The 15,430-nt window shown below is 52.1% G+C and overlaps 7 protein-coding genes across 7 annotated transcripts; 3 read left to right on the top strand and 4 right to left on the bottom strand.

The window, feature by feature from the left end:
• Nucleotides 1–616: 616 nt before the first annotated feature.
• QC762_123760 (uncharacterized protein) lies at nucleotides 617–3,000 on the top strand (the record flags this gene model as incomplete). The annotated part of the gene is made up of 3 exons (XM_062886796.1): nucleotides 617–724; nucleotides 894–1,264; nucleotides 1,325–3,000. 3 exons carry the CDS (start codon nucleotides 617–619, stop codon nucleotides 2,151–2,153), a joined length of 1,308 nt encoding a protein of 435 aa, XP_062749951.1. The 3' UTR covers nucleotides 2,154–3,000.
• Nucleotides 2,997–5,107, bottom strand: QC762_123750 (uncharacterized protein). The gene is made up of 2 exons (XM_062886795.1): nucleotides 4,545–5,107; nucleotides 2,997–4,484 (listed from the first exon to the last, which is right to left on the bottom strand). Exons 1-2 carry the CDS (start codon nucleotides 4,831–4,833, stop codon nucleotides 3,337–3,339), a joined length of 1,437 nt encoding a protein of 478 aa, XP_062749950.1. The 5' UTR covers nucleotides 4,834–5,107; the 3' UTR covers nucleotides 2,997–3,336.
• Nucleotides 5,108–5,586: 479 nt separating this feature from the next.
• On the top strand, nucleotides 5,587–7,074 carry QC762_123748 (uncharacterized protein; the record flags this gene model as incomplete). The annotated part of the gene is made up of 1 exon (XM_062886794.1): nucleotides 5,587–7,074. One exon carries the CDS (start codon nucleotides 5,587–5,589, stop codon nucleotides 7,072–7,074), a length of 1,488 nt encoding a protein of 495 aa, XP_062749949.1.
• On the bottom strand, nucleotides 6,166–8,364 carry QC762_123743 (uncharacterized protein; the record flags this gene model as incomplete). The annotated part of the gene is made up of 2 exons (XM_062886793.1): nucleotides 6,166–7,470; nucleotides 7,535–8,364. 2 exons carry the CDS (start codon nucleotides 8,362–8,364, stop codon nucleotides 7,155–7,157), a joined length of 1,146 nt encoding a protein of 381 aa, XP_062749948.1. The 3' UTR covers nucleotides 6,166–7,154.
• Nucleotides 8,365–8,373: 9 nt separating this feature from the next.
• On the bottom strand, nucleotides 8,374–8,739 carry QC762_0024580 (uncharacterized protein; the record flags this gene model as incomplete). Its single annotated transcript, XM_062883136.1, has 2 exons — nucleotides 8,558–8,739; nucleotides 8,374–8,428 (listed from the first exon to the last, which is right to left on the bottom strand). The coding sequence occupies exons 1-2, from the start codon at nucleotides 8,698–8,700 to the stop codon at nucleotides 8,374–8,376; spliced, it is 198 nt and encodes a 65-aa protein (XP_062749947.1). The 5' UTR covers nucleotides 8,701–8,739.
• Nucleotides 8,596–11,422, top strand: AGP2 (General amino acid permease AGP2). Its single transcript, XM_062886792.1, has 4 exons — nucleotides 8,596–9,548; nucleotides 9,614–10,931; nucleotides 10,982–11,131; nucleotides 11,191–11,422. The coding sequence occupies exons 1-4, from the start codon at nucleotides 9,350–9,352 to the stop codon at nucleotides 11,228–11,230; spliced, it is 1,707 nt and encodes a 568-aa protein (XP_062749946.1). The 5' UTR covers nucleotides 8,596–9,349; the 3' UTR covers nucleotides 11,231–11,422.
• UTP21 (rRNA-processing protein utp21) lies at nucleotides 11,333–15,225 on the bottom strand. Its single transcript, XM_062886791.1, has 3 exons — nucleotides 14,534–15,225; nucleotides 11,780–14,459; nucleotides 11,333–11,723 (listed from the first exon to the last, which is right to left on the bottom strand). The coding sequence occupies exons 1-3, from the start codon at nucleotides 15,008–15,010 to the stop codon at nucleotides 11,377–11,379; spliced, it is 3,504 nt and encodes a 1,167-aa protein (XP_062749945.1). The 5' UTR covers nucleotides 15,011–15,225; the 3' UTR covers nucleotides 11,333–11,376.
• Between the last annotated feature and the right edge of the window lie 205 nt (nucleotides 15,226–15,430).

The raw sequence follows: 15,430 nt of genomic DNA, 5'->3' as shown, positions 1-15,430 counted from the left end.
TTTGGCTCTAGAGAGGGAAGACAAGCATCTTCACTTCCGCTCCTGAACCTTGTCTAGCCCCTGGTTTCTTGACGCTGCTGCTTCCTACCTTCCCACCCCCGGACTGCATCCACCAAGGATTGACACATATCAGCACGTCAGTGCTTCATATTATCGCAACCAAACCGTCGTTACTATACTTAAAGAGCCTGGCGAGACCCCCACTCTTGATCTGAGTTTACGAGCATCCGCCAGCTTTTCCTCACTTGCTCCATCCACTCCAGATCCGTTTCCCCTGGCCCTGAGAGGTTTTTACCCCCTCCCTCATAACCATACGCAAGCGTCGCCACCAGACTTGCCTCTGCCCCTTCACATTTTTATCTTTTTCTGTCCCTCGGTTCTCTCGCGTTCCCTGACCACCCTTCAACTCACATCATCCCGCGCCCACGTACACCAAACAGAGCCGCAGTGGTGCTTCTCGGATCACACAGCAAGCCTTTGGTCCCCTAGCTGCGCTCCCCGGATTCCCAAACCCCACGGGGAAGACCCCTTTTCACGGCCCCTCGTTGGCTGGACACACCTATCCCACCTCTACATCCCACTTACATCCCACGCCCCCCGTTTCCCTTCCTTGAAGATGGCGCCCTCCGCAACTGGTGACTCGGCGCCAATGCACATACCCGCCATGTCAAAGGCTTCAACGATCAATGCGTCAGTCCTGCATGGCCCGCGTGATTTACGATTGGTAAGTTTGTCTTTATAGCTGTCACCCCGCCCCTCGCCTTCTGACCCCTGAGTGCCCCAAGAGATCTTAGATCGGTCGGTTACACAGGGACTATGATAGGGGTCGTTTCTCAGCCTTGACATTTTCGGCCAGCCGCGTCCAATGGTCAAGCTGCTCACACCACGTCTAGGAGCAAAGACATATTCAAGAACCGGGGATTGGTGAACTACAGGTTGCCATCAAGACCACAGGAATCTGTGGATCTGATGTGTCCTACTACAAGAAGTTCGCCAACGGTGACCTTTGTGCCTGTCAGCCCCTTTCTCTGGGCCATGAGTCCTCGGGAACCGTCGTTGCCATCGGGCCTCACGTCACCGGCTTTAATGTTGGTGACCGCGTTGCACTCGAGGTCGGTATACCCTGTGGCCAGTGTGGTATCTGCCGCCAGGGGAGGTATAACCTCTGCAAGAAGATGCGGTTCAGAAGCAGTGCCAAATCGTTCCCGCATTTCCAGGGCACTTTGCAAGATCGCATAAACCACCCCGCAACGTGGTGTCACAAGTATGTTTGGCAATCTACATGTCTCGTCATAGCTCAGACGGCTAAACCTTGTCTTTCTAGGCTCCCCGAGAATGTCTCCTTTGATGCTGCTGCTCTGCTCGAGCCCCTCTCAGTAGCCCTGCATGCTGTCAACCGGGCCACTCCTACGCCTGGCTCCAGTGCACTTGTACTTGGTGCGGGAGCTGTTGGTCTTCTGACCGCCGCCATGGCTCGCCAGTCCGGATGCTCTACCGTCACCATTGCAGATGTGGACCAAGGCCGGGTCAACTTTGCCATCGCCAAAGGCTTTGCCACACACGGCTATGTGGTGCCAAAACAGCTCCACACCTCTTCCAGCTGCTCATCACTGTACAACAGCAGCAACTCGGGCACGTCGACGCCTTGCGAAGGCGTCATGACACCCGCCAGCACCATCTCGTTTCAGAGTTCCCTTGACACGGCCAAGACACTCGCTGCCGAGATGCTCGCCGAGGCAAACGGCTCTAGCCCTTTGATCGATGACGAGGGCGATGGCGTCGATATCACGTTTGAATGTACTGGCAAAGAGGTGTGCATGCACACAGCCCTGTACGCCACCAAGGCCGGAGGAAAGGTCATCATGGTGGGCATGGGGACGCCGATCCAAACCCTTCCCATGTCGGTAGCCCATCTACGCGAGATTGACATCCTGGGTATCTTTCGGTATGCCAACACCTATGCTACCGGAATAAAGCTCCTCTGCGCCCGCAACAGACCAACCCGTGGCGGTTATGCTCTGCCGAACTTGGACGAGATGGTCACCCACCGCTTCAAGGGCCTCGACAATGCCAAGGGGGCGTTTGAGCTCGCGAGCAGGACCGTGGATGACGACGGCAATCTCGTACTCAAGGTCGTCATTGAAGCCGAGTAGACTGTGCAGACTCATGATGGTCAGCCCCCGGCCTCGGTTTCGACCTCTCTTCTTTGATCTCAGCTTCTTGTATATGAAGACATCTCTTTTTCGGTATTGCCAAAGCAACAATATAGACGGATGGGTGGACAGGAAATGGGTTTGATGATTATCACGATGATACCTTGTCATCCCTAAATCAGGGATTGGCAGTGTTTTCTTTTGATTTTTTTTTGATGTTTTTTTCCTTGATTACTTTTTTGCCACTTTCTCTCTTATTAGAGTGTGCGATCATTTCTTAACTACTATTACTGTCATCACTTTGTTTTTTTCTCTCTCTCTTTTAGGTTCCAGCGGTTTGAAGCAACAAAGACTGGGATGGGATAGACAGATGGGGGACATGACCTTTTTGCCTTTTTCTAATCGCTACTTATTATTATTATTATTATCTTTCTGTCTCTTTCACGATGATGCTGTGTTCATCTCCTTGGTGTGATCAATCTTTTGTCTTTGGCTTTGTTCCTTTCAATGAACACCAAGGGTTCACCAAATCAGGTGTTGCTGTGCTATCGATAATGCCACTGGGCATTGCAGAGGGTTCCAAGCGCAGCAGGTAAGCAAATAGGGAGCAAATGAAGAGTTGTGATTCACATCAGGGGAGCGATAACAATATGGTGATGGAGAGCGGAGGGGTTCGGAAGCTGGTTGGGGCTTGAATGTGGGTAGGCAGACCAATTCTAGTGTGTTGTTTCTCCTTGGTCGCTGTCTATTTTTTCACTCACACATGCTATATCTGTTTTGGGAGTTTTTGTGAGGTCACCAGTCAGACTAGTAATCAAGTAGTCTCTAATTTTGCATGACTTTTACCGGTGTATAGCTTTGTTGGCTCAAAGGCATAGCATTTTCGTGTATTCGTGGTGACTGGCTGACGCTACCACTAATCATGTTTCCTTTCCATGCCCATGCCCTTGCCTGATTTCCTGACCCTGATTCATGCCCCTGTCCTGTCTTGCCCGGATGTCTAACGCCATACATAAACTCATCATAATTGTCATCGCTTTATCTTGCTCATCAGGGACACATATTCGTTATGTTCCGTGCATGTACATGTCTGCTGCCCTTAGCGCTCCCCAACCCCTTCATCTCCTGTTTTTGTAGAGCCCCTCGGTGTTTATCGTGGTCCGCTCTCGTCGTCACGAGCACTTTAATCAGAGAGGTTGTGAAGCATATCGGAGGCACCACCAAACTCTTGTGAAACAGACCCTGTCGTGCCAAACTCAGCACGTCCCCTCGAATGAATAGGGCTATAGGAACCGGTTAATTCATAGTCATTGCTCTTGTCTCCCACTGGCCCGCCATACCCAACACCACCTCTCGGTCCACGTGTTTGTTTTGATGACTCCAGGATACTGAACTTTTTACCTGCCTCCTTGACCTCAGCGACGCTGGTCAACAAGTCAGAGATCAAAGAGATGAGTTTTACATCGTTGGTCTCCTGCAGCATTTCCTTTCGCAAAGCAGCCTGTTCAGCAGGGGTGACAAGATCGATGTTGGTGACCAGCGACTGAATGTGCCGGAGTATGTTATTCGAGGGAATCGTGTATTGGCCGCCAGAGGCACGAGCAGCATCAGAAGCTTCCTGTGTGGTTTGCTTTCCTTCCGTGAAAGTGGGAGGGAGGCGTTGCAGATAGGTGATGATCAAAGTGATACGTGATTTGAGCATCTTGATAGCATTGAACTTTGCTTGGAGCGCAGCCATGTACTCTGACTCTGACCTGGTGAGGTTGATGTCGGGATTGGGTGGCTCGGCCTGCGGTGGGGAAGAGGAGGGCTCGTCCTTTTGTTTCCCCTTGCCTTTACTCGGACTGACTGGGTTCTTCGAAACGGAACCAGAGGTCATAACGGCCCTACGCTTGCCCTTGCCATCCGTCACGGCGATCTTTTGCTCAAATTGCTCAGCGATGTTTTTGGTTTCGACTGGGGCATCATCTGCCGAAGCGTTGGCGCCACCCTCACGAATGAACTGCATGCCTATCATCTCGGCCTCTCCAGTCTCAGTTGCGTAGGGAAGTTTGCGGAAGCGGAGAACCATGTTGGTTGGGTTTTCGGAATCCTTCATCTCCTTATCTTCACCTTCGGCCTCCATGTTCGACTCATATATCGTGATTGGAAGCGGGTCCCCAGCCGCGGGAGAAAGCATGTCCTCCAGATGGAATCCTAACAATACGGCGGACTCGTTGACAGTGCTGATTTGACGGTGGATTGGCAGGTGGAGGACTGTTGGGCCCGACTTGGGCACGAGAGCATACCAGCCTACCAGGTCGAGCTGTGGTGATTTGTGGACAAGTTTCACTTCCGCCATGTTAGTTGCCAAAACGTGTACTGCTTAAATGCCTGGGTGAATTCTCATACTTTGATCCAACCTTTGCCTAAACCAGTCTTCGTCGAGCTCGTAGACACCACCATCCTCCTCCTTCTTCACTGACTTGATGCTGAAGCTGTGCTCAATAGTGATCTCGCGGCCATTTTGCTGACCAAGAAGTCCACCAACAACGGCGCCCTTGTAGTGCCTTTGGTAACCTCTGGTAATAAAGTCGGAAATCTCAAGGATCGGGAGTGGGTGAAGAATAATTTGGAGACCGGAGTCTGATGACTTCTGGGCGGATAGCAGCTCGTTGGCCCCTCCTGCCTGGTTCGCCATGGTGGTGCTTCTTCGGTTCGTGGTCGCTTCTGGGTCGAAAAAAATGCTTATGGCTTCTTTGGGCGTGTATTTGGAAGCAAGTTTGGTAGTTACTTCGATTTCGTTGAGAGACAAACACAAGATTGTTGGTGGAAGAATTAGGGAGAGTTGAGATGATGCGGGGAGCAATTCACAAGGCAGAAGCTCAGCCTTGCCCCGCCGTTGGGAGCTTGGGCCACAGGCGAGTGGGGACTCAGAACTCACGCAGTGGTGGCCAGCTGCTTGCAGACTTGTGACAGCTGCAGTAGCGTAGCTCAGATCTTGGCACCCCCTTTCTCCTTGTTCAAGAGCTGCACCTTTCTGAGACAAAACATTGAAACTCCAACTTGGTGAACATACCATACTGGAACCCCTCATTCACCTTTTACTTCAGGTATATAGAGCCTCAGCTGAGAACCTTGATGCATAATCATCGAAAGGTCTACTCTACATCTCATCCTAATGCGCACAACAGCCCATGCTTTGCTCTCCTGCTGAATCATGAAGCCATGTACAACAAGCTGCATCCATTCAATAGTCCCCTTGTCCCGCATTCCAACTCTTCAAAGATGCCTTCTGTGAAGTACTTATCGGATCAAATGACAGGCTCCCATGTGTTCCTTTTTCACCGCCAGCTTTTTAACGCGATGCTTTGAATCGTTGGACATATAACTCGCGCTTGCCCTGAAGCCAGTTCGCACCCACACATCCACTGCCGACGAAAAAGTAGCCATCATGTCATCTTCGAAACAGCAGGAGAAGGGTTCAGTGTCTCAGCTAGTGGCAGAAAAGCCCGCTCAAGCAATCCCAGCCAAACGGACGGCGGACGATGATGAAGTGGAGTTTATATCTTGTTGTCCCGTCAAGAAGCCACGTCTGAACGACCAGCCAGCCCAAAACCCACACCTGAACGATCAAAAGCCAGACCCGGCAGTTTCTAGAATAACCAAAAACAGCGCGCAGTTACATCAAGCTTCTGCTAGCCATCGCCATGCTTCCGATCAACCTGCACCACCCAGCAGCGTCACTAGAACTACTGACACTGGGCCAGCCCCATCTCAGGATCCTAGCCCCAGAATGAGCCCCGAACAACCCAGTGCATTAATCCCAGTTCTTGAAAGATTTGCCTTCCCTACGGATTTCCCTCCAATCAGTCGCGGGCCACGCATGTCGGTGGCAGTTTCACCCAAACAGATGTCGCAACCAATGCCATCTACAAGCCATCCAGCATCGCTTTTCACCAGTTCCAGCGCTTTGTTCAATTCCACATCGTCGCCATGTTTCGAGCAAGTCCCCTGCCTCGATTTTGGGGGGATCGCAATGAACAATCCGGCGTATGAGACAGGTCGGATGCTTTCACCATCAGATAACAACGCTCTCATCACTAGCAGCACACACATGTCCAGTCAGATGATCAACCAAGCAGCATTCGGACCAAACGCTATTCCCTTTGCAATGTACTCTATGGGAAGTCTTGTTCCAATGCGGCAACAAAACATGAACTTGAACATGAACTCGAGCCTAAACCCGTGGATGAATCCACGTCCAATGCAAAGTCAGAGTCCACCAGTATTCCGACCTCACAACCCGAAACAAGAGCAACAACCACGACACATGTTGATTCCACCGGGCTCGCAATCGACGCCAGGGCGCCCATGTTGCTCAACCTCTGTCCAAAGTCCGATTCATAATCAAAGCCCATGCAAGCCACCCGGCCTTCATTGCACTGTAGTTCAGCAAGAGCACATGCGTTGGCTTCAGCAAGCTCCTCTTCAGCCGTCCTCTCAACCGCAGACGCAAATATCACCAGTGCCCCCACCACCACCACCACCACCACCACCCCAATTGTTGAAAGCACCCACCGCAGCCCCCGAAAAACAGCCACCCAACAAGACAAAATTCACCATCCCCCTCCGCAAAAAGCCGTCTCCAAACTTGCTCATCGACATTGCCGAAACGGCCGAGGAAACCTTCCCGTACGACGAGGTGGCCGCCCGCCACGGGGTGACGCCCCAGAAAGTCTTTGATACGCTCTCCGCCATTGTTCTGATTCCGCTGTTGCGCTGTCCAACTGATAAACGCCGCGCTGGAAAGCTGGCGCATGATAGAGTCAAGTTTTATACCCAGAAGAAGAATACCATGGGAAAGGAGAAGGGGGAGGTGACGAGGGTAAAGGAGGTGAGGCAGTTTTTGGAGGAGAATAGACAGCAGGGGGGGGGATAGAAAAACACGGACGGTTTGCTTCTGTTTGCTTCTTTTTGGATTTTCTTTTTTTGTAGGAAACCAAGAATACGGCAAGCAGGCTACTCGCCGTAATGTTGTGAGGCCCTTAACGACCATCTGGAGCTGCATTCGGCGGGATCAGTGGCTAGAGTGAAAATTCGATACAGAATACGAGGCTGGTTCTGTTCGATAATGGATTGCCTGGAAATATAGCTAGACGGGCGATGCAATGAAGAAACAGGCAATGAATAACGAGGTATTGGAATGCTTGGTCTGCTCGTGGTAGATGATAGGGTCTCGGGGGCCACGACGGTAGTAAGACTGCGTTTTGTGTTGGTGGTGAGCGACAGCGTCTCGGGACATGCGACGGGAGTATCCTCGACTTGAACTAAATCACTACACTCTATTGTCAAAAATCTACGAGAAAGGTTGTAGGAGAAGAGAAAACTGCCGTACATACCTGTCAGACTCTTTCTGAGCAGCCGCACGACCCTCACATCGGGCGTTCTTGACCTCTGCCTTTTCTTGCATTGCCTGATGTCTCAATCGTCCCTCGATAGACTTGAGGTTGCTTAGCCGTTCCTCTGTCAGTCTGATCTCGTCGGCCACGTAAACATCCCGGCTTCTGGTGATAGCATCTAGCTTTGCTAGACTGTCGTGCGAACACAGCGTTGTCTCGTTGGATTCCAGCTGCACCAGTTGCCGATCCAGCCAGATGAGCCTGGTAAGCTCGGGAGACCTTTCCATCAGCATCACTTGCTCTTCATTCAGGCGCTCAATATCCCCGTCAAGAGATTCGAGCAATTGGTTCCCCGTGGCCCTGTTCTCACAACGCCCGGAGTCCCTCTTCCTTTGGAGAGAACTCTTCCTTTCTTGCATGAGCAACAGTTCCTTCATGGCCCCTTCCTCCTTCGCCCGTTCCATTTGTGCGTGGATCATCCGCATGGTTTCGGACTGTTCCTTTCGTACTCGTTCTAGTTCAGATGATAGACCGTCCAGGTCGGGGAACTCTTCCTTGAGAGCCCTGATTTCCCGGTTGGCGGAGATGATCTTTTCCCGGAGAGACACAAGCACCTCCTGCTTCGCATCGTTGCAATATGAATCCCAAGCATCCTGGAGCCTGCTGGCTCTTGAAGAGTCCACCTGGGTCTTCGCGATACAATGGCCGCATCGCTCGTCTTTTTGCCCGATGAACTGTACTTGAGGCTCGTTGCACCAAGGGTGGCACCGTTCGTGGAAGCTGACATGGAAGTGACCACAGCTCATTCTGGACTTTGTTCCCCGACACATGGTGATGGCCTACCTGAATGTGGGGTGCCTTCGGGTCTGTTCTCTGGACGATGCGATGTGACGTCTGCGATTGGGATTTTTGTCGATGGGTTCAGTTAACAAATGTCATGGGACGAAGACGAGATCGTGGGTTTGTTCTGCAAAAAGACAGGAGGACCGAATACCATGCCCCAAATTCAGCCACCGTACCTACCCAACTTGAATCAAGACGTCATGGCCATTTTGAGTTTGACCGACCCCAAGCCCACTGGGCAGCCGTCCCAGACCTGTCTGCTGTCCGGGTGCCGCCACTGCGGTGGTTAGCGCATGTACGAGAGATTTCGAATGAAATGGCATTTGGGTTTATTTTCTGTGCGATTGTTCCGCTGAAAGTGTTGAATCGGACAATCCAGTCGGACCAAATCTCGGACGGCAGTTACGGCTGTCGTTGAATACCGAATCGGAACGGGACCGGCCTTGGCACGTTCCACAGTTCAGATCCTTCGGCAACCCCCGATCGGCTTTACAGGCGACAGCAAGGTGCTTCCCGGTTGCGTTCTCCTCGTGCTGTGGAGGATATGCAAGGAAAGTGTCACGAACCGGCGAACGGCACACATCCGGGTGGTTCCCCCACGTCCTCTCCTCCAGTCGCTAAAATCTACAGATATTTTCGTTGGATCCTCCTTCCCCGTTGGGATCTGATCACCGTGGGCCGTCTTTAGAAAATTGAATTACGTGCTTCAAAAAGTGACGTACTTGCCCTTCCCAACCAACCATCGTTTACTCGACCCAGCACAACATTGATCTCTGCATCCGTTGTACCATTGCTCCTTCCGTCAAAACATTGGGTCTCCCTGCAAGACACCGGCAATTGCCTCGGTCTGGTTCCCCGTGATATTTTTTACCAAAAGAAAAGCATCACCAGAATGATCTTTGTGGTGGAATTCTTTTCACTCCTACTCAAACAAATCCATCGAGATCAACTGAAATAAATCACCACGGAGCGATGTCCTCCACGGGAATCGACCTTATTGCCAACCCAGGAGGCCAAGATCAGGAGAAAGGGGGCTTATCATCTTCTCTCAGCAATGGTGGCACCGACGAAAAGAAAAGAGCCCCCCCTTCATCGCCGTCGCTCTCCGGGTCCCAGGTAGAAGAGCATAGCATGAGACGCCAGCTCAAGTCTCGTCACATTCAACTTATAGGTAACCATTTGCCCTAGGCAACCCCACTGCTCTTGCTTCTTTTCGTAACTAACACGCAGAGGTAGGAATTGGCGGGACAATCGGCACAGCCCTTTATGTCCAGATCGGCCGTGGTCTCCTCCAAGGTGGACCCGCCTCCCTCTTCCTCGCCTTCACCATTTGGTGCTCCTTCATCCTTGCCGTGACGCTCTGCATGGCCGAGATGGTGACCTACCTTCCCATTTCCTCGCCATTCATCCGACTCGCTGGCCGTTATGTCGACGAAGCCTTTGGTTTTGCCTGCGGGTGGAATTTCTTCATCTTCGAGGCCGCGCTGGTGCCGTTTGAAATTGTCGCCTGCAATGTTATTTTGCATTATTGGAAAGGCTCCGAGATTGTACCCGCTGGAGGAATCATCGCCATTATCATCTGTTTGTATGGGTTGATCAACGTGCTGGCTGTGCAGTGGTATGGGGAGGTGGAGTTTTGGGCTGCGCTGGGAAAAGTGCTGCTCATTATTGCCCTCTTGATCTTTACTGTGGTGGTAATGTGCGGTGGGAACCCGACAGGAGACAGGTTTGGGTTTCGATACTGGAGCGATCCAGGCGCCTTTGCCGAGTTGTACCACACAGGAGACTTGGGGAGATTTCTAGGGTTTCTGCAGTGTTTGATCCAGGCATCGTTCACCATAGCAGGGCCGGATTATGTGAGCATGGCAGCCGGGGAGGCGGAAAACCCGAGAGTGGTGATGCCCAGGGCTTTCAATGCCGTGTTTTACCGGCTAACGACATTCTTTATGCTCGGAAGTTTGGCGGTTGGTGTTCTCGTGCCATACACTGACGAGGAGATGAAGATAGCATTCTCGACGGGTGCACCGGGCGCAGCTGCAAGCCCATATGTTATTGCGATGAACCGGCTGAACATCAGGGTGCTGCCGGATATTGTCAATGCTATGGTCCTGACAGCGGCCTTCTCGGCGGGAAACAGCTATGTCTATTGCGCTTCAAGGTCTCTTTACGGCATGGCACTAGAGGGGAAGGCTCCAAAGATATTTACAAAGGTCACAACTAAGGGAGTGCCTCTGTACGCCGTCTTGGTAGTTTTGGGAATCTCGCTCTTGAGTTTCTTGCAGGTCTCAAACGATGCCGCAGTGGTGCTTCAGTGGTTTGTGAACTTGGTCACGGCGAGCCAACTGATCAACTTTGCCTGCATGTGTGTGACGTACCTGCGGTTCTACTATGGGATGAAGGCTCAGGGGTTCAAGAGAGACGACCTGCCGTACAAGGCCATGTTGCAACCTTATGCGGCGTGGTATGCGCTGATCGGGACGTCCGTCATGACGTTTGTCGGAGGGTACACGGTTTTCCTACCCGGAAAGTGGGATGTGCCAACGTTCTTATTTTCGTAAGTCTAATTCCGGACCAAGTCAAGAGTGCCCAGCTGACTGAGAACAGGTTTACAATGATTGCGGTATGTCCCATCTTGTATCTAGGATACAAGTTTGTCAACAAGACAAAACTGCATCGCTCAGATGAGATCGACTTGGTAAAGAATGTCGATGAAATTGAAGAGTACCAAAGGACATATGTTCCCAGCCCCCCAAAGTACGTAATTTTCTATATCAGTTGCGAAAGACCCTTTCTTTTTACTAACATCACGACAGGAACGCCTTTGACAGGGTGCTGGATCGGTTGTTTGGATAGAGCGATATTGATGACAGAAGAGCAGAGAGCGACAAACCAAGTGAGAGTATTACTCCAGCAAAGTTAGTGATATATAAGTTTCTCCTGGTGTCACTTTCGATTCCAACATTACATGCTACCAGAAAAACAAAACAAAAACATTTCATTCATGTCCTGGGATTCCTCAAGAATCCAACCACACCGCTGCAGTACCCAATCAAGTCATCCAGCCTATCTCTTTCCCGCGCTTGGTGCTCTTTCCACTCATCCAGCGCCCTGAGAAGACAGTCGTTAGCCATCACAAGGTCGTAGTGCAGCTTCAGGAACACAGTCATCCACGCCTGTGTCAGCTCGTAGTCTCTTCTGGCGATCAGCCTGCTGGTCAAGGCCTTGATAAAGTGAAGCAACTCGTTATTTTCGTAATCGTCCTCACTGTTGCCCATGGAGAGGGACCGGAGCTCAAGATCAGCCGCCGAAGGAGGAAGAGATTTGAGGTGCTCGATAAACTCGGTGTCTGTATGCAGGGTCAGCCATCTTGTTATCCAATCATCACAACGGCGGGAAACTTACAATCGCCCTTTTCCCCGCAGGCAATCAGCTTGCTGGAGAAAGCCTGCTCTTGCCTCGTAGCATCTAGCTGCGTTATCCTCGATACAACCTCCTTGCCCTCCTTGTCGTCTTCAATAGGAGGTAATAGCGAGTTCGATCCGCCAACAGATGGCAAGAAGAATGGTGCCTTTTCGGGCGCCTTGGGGGCCTCCTTTGGCTTGTTTCTTTGCTTGATCAAGTCGATATGCAGAAGGGTTTGCCATCTGCTCTTGGGGACCAGAGACAAGGTCATCATGTCAGAGGAGAGCTGGTCAATTACTGGCGCAGTTACGCCATCATCGGCTGGTTCCGAGGCATCATCCTCAAAGGCAGCGTCAATGAGACCTTCGCCACCTTCACCGGATGCCGTCGGCAGAGAGCCGGCCGCCTCGCCAATCTCGGCGTCCGAGATTTGCCGGGTTGGGACGTGCTTGAAGAGCGTTCTGTTAGTCCAGAGTTGAACACCAAGGCTGCCTTCACACGAGCCGGCTAGGAACTCGCCCGTGTTGGAGAAGGCGAGGGCGGTGCAGGGAGTTTCCGTGCGGAATGCGTCGATAAGATGGCTTGTGGGCAAATCCCAGATGCGAATGATGCAGTCTTGAGAGGCAGCAATGATCCACCTGCCGTCATTGGAGAAGCAAAAGTCGTTGATGTCTCCCCGGCAGCCCCAGAATTCTCTGATCGTTTGCTTGGTTCCAATATCGACAACCCGGATGGAGTGGTCGTCACAGGCAAACGCGATAAGGTCATTGCCTGGATGATAGCGGCAGGTCACTATCTTGGTCATGGGCGCCCAGTTGATTTCGTCGATCAAGTTACCGGTGGAAAAGTCCCAGAACTTGATCTTACCGTCGAGCGAGCACGAGGTAATGGTTGTGTTGAGAGAGTCAACAACAAGACCTGTTACCGCCGCTGTGTGCTTGCCAGTGCCCGGCGGGAAGCTCTGGGCCGATCGTGCCTGAAGCTCGTTGACCTTGTCCAGCGCTCTCAGCTGCATCATCTTGATCTGCCTCAATTGGGCCGGTGTCAACCTGGAAGGGAAACGTTGCTTGTGCCGACCTGACTGAAGGTTATAAGTGTCGATACTGCCTCCCTCCGACCCGACCACAGCGAAAGTGCCACATGAACTGATGGCCACAGTGGAAACATTCATGCCGTCGCCAGTCTTGAATGCCCAACGACCAGCTCTCTTTCGTCCCCAAAACCATGTGCGAGCCCACGGGTCGTTCTTGTGAGCGGTAACGACACTCTCCCAGCCCGTCATTCCGCTGAGCTCGGCATTAGAGTATTTTGTGCTGTTGGCCTTGTCCCAAATGACCTGCTTTCCGGGCATAGCACCAATACCACCATCGCGGTTTAGTGAAGATGCGATGCATGTGATTTCCGGGGCCTTTAGATCCTCCAAGGTTGTGCTTGGGCCTTGAATTAAAGACCCACCGGCAAGAATACCGGCTTTCTTTGCCTTCTTCCGAATGGCACCTTGTGATAGTTCGGTACTCTGACCGTCTCTTCGCAAACTCCATCCCCAGAGACTCCTATCGTGCCCACCGCTCATAAGCCACTTGTTTCCAGCCTCTGCGCCATCGAAATCAGACGGCAAGAATTGCAGGCAGCTGACAGGCGCCGCATGTCCACTTCGCTGGTGCAAAATGCGAGGTACTGGCGAGAATGGTGTCTCGTCAAAGATCCAAGACTTGAGAGAGTTGTCGAGACCGCTTGTGATGATCACGGGCTGACCGGGAAGAAACTCGATTTTGCTGATACCGCCACCAGCGGCCTTGTTGCGTGATGGGGGGTTGTGGGCGCTGCGCAAAACACCCATCGATCTTCCACCCTTGTTGAGATCCCAGAAAGTCACATCCCCACTAAAACCAGTTGCTGTAGCCATAACACCATCCTTCCGGCCATCCTCCCCGGCACCCTGACCGTCAGTCCGGAATGAGATGCAGGTAACGGGAGCATCTTCACTGCCAGCCTGGATCTGCAACACTTTCTTGTCCGTGAGAACGTTTTGAATGACCAGAGAACCGCCAGAGTATGAGATGGCGAGCAACGACAGAGCGGGCGAGGGTTGCAGACAAGTCACGGACCCGCTGTTGGGTGCGGGCGGCAGGATCGTATATACGAGCTTGCCGGTACTGACGTTCCAAATTTCAACCCAACCATCCTTCCGGCCGACAAAGATCTTGTTCAAGAAGGTTGGCATGTTGCAGACGCCTCCCGTAATTTCATTGTCGCCCCTCTTAGCCGCCGCAGTAAAGAGAGTAGTGTAGTGTTCCAGTGTAGCCGACTTGAAGACCTCTATCCTCGTGACACAGCATGCGATAATCCACGAGCCAAAAATGACAATCTGTTTGATGGGTTGATCGAGGCCGGTAGGAAGCTGAAGCTCAGCAGCCTTTTTGCCGCGCTGGAAGGCCCATAATCCTTGAGATTCACCCTTGCTCGGGTTTCCCCAAGCAGCATATACCTTTTCTTTCCAAGCACAGGTGGCGGTTATATCGGCGGGAGTCTGAGGGCGGGTGACGAACACAAGATTGAGACCGCGCTTGAGATCGTATGTTTGAAGGGCACGGCCGACAGAAGTCGTGATCTGGAAGGTGGTTTTGCCAAGGGGAATCGTGGCAAAGGGAACGCTTGTTGGTGAAACTAAACCAATGGTCTACAGGACTCAGGACTGTCAGAATTGTTTCCATCTCGAATTTGCATAGTTTTCTGTGGTTGGGTAATGCGTACCCGGAAAGGCGCAAAAATGGCCGAGCCGCTCCTCTTTGAAGATGGCTGCGCTTTCACGATCGCATCGCGCTTTTGCCGCTTCGTGGAAGGGTGGTCGATCTCTGAATGAGGCATGGTTGTCGCGTTGCAGCTCGCGAGGAGCTTTCTATCACAAAAAACCACTGTATACGCTGCCAATGGCCTTTGTCGCGAGTAAAATATTGGTGATGGAAGTTTTCTTACAGCAGCAGCCTCGCTGAACCAAGCCCGTCCAGAAATTTTCAGCCACACATGGGAAAGGGGACTTGGGACCCCACCCAAACATTTTCGATCGGCCCCACAACCACCGAACACCGACCCCAGGCCGGGTCGAGGGTGCCGAAGACATATGCCAAGACACACCGCCGGCCGGCAGGCACCCCCGCTCCGGATTAACACACGAACATGGCAGTTTTTCGACGCCATAATCGAGAATCTGAACCATGACAGGGGCTTCATGCAAGCCAGCCGAAAGCTTCTTCACCGCCTGTTTTCCTAGGACAAGCCAAACCGCTTGGCCTATGGGAGCTCGACATGACACCAGAGTAGCGGATGACAACCCAGCGGGTCACGCGAGCACTTACCCGTTACGCACAGCACTCAATATGACACCTTGTGGCCACAGACCGCAAATCTGAGGCATTGGCGATGCAAACTGCTGAAGACTGTGGGAGGAATCACTTGCAGATGGAACATGAGAATACCCCTCAGGGTTGAGACAGCATGTCCCATCAATGCGAACGGAAACAGAGACAAGATTAAAGACAGATGCCCCACCATCCCAATGACACATGTTGGCTCGTGCTCTGCGGGCCAGGGCGTCATCATGCTTTGTGTGCCCCTCCCAGGTTTCCAAATTGCCCCGCCAGGGAAAAAATA

Source organism: Podospora pseudocomata (genome assembly GCF_035222375.1).
Source record: "Podospora pseudocomata strain CBS 415.72m chromosome 1 map unlocalized CBS415.72m_1, whole genome shotgun sequence".
Taxonomy (NCBI): domain Eukaryota; kingdom Fungi; phylum Ascomycota; class Sordariomycetes; order Sordariales; family Podosporaceae; genus Podospora; species Podospora pseudocomata.
This window is presented reverse-complemented; position numbering and strand designations above follow the sequence as displayed.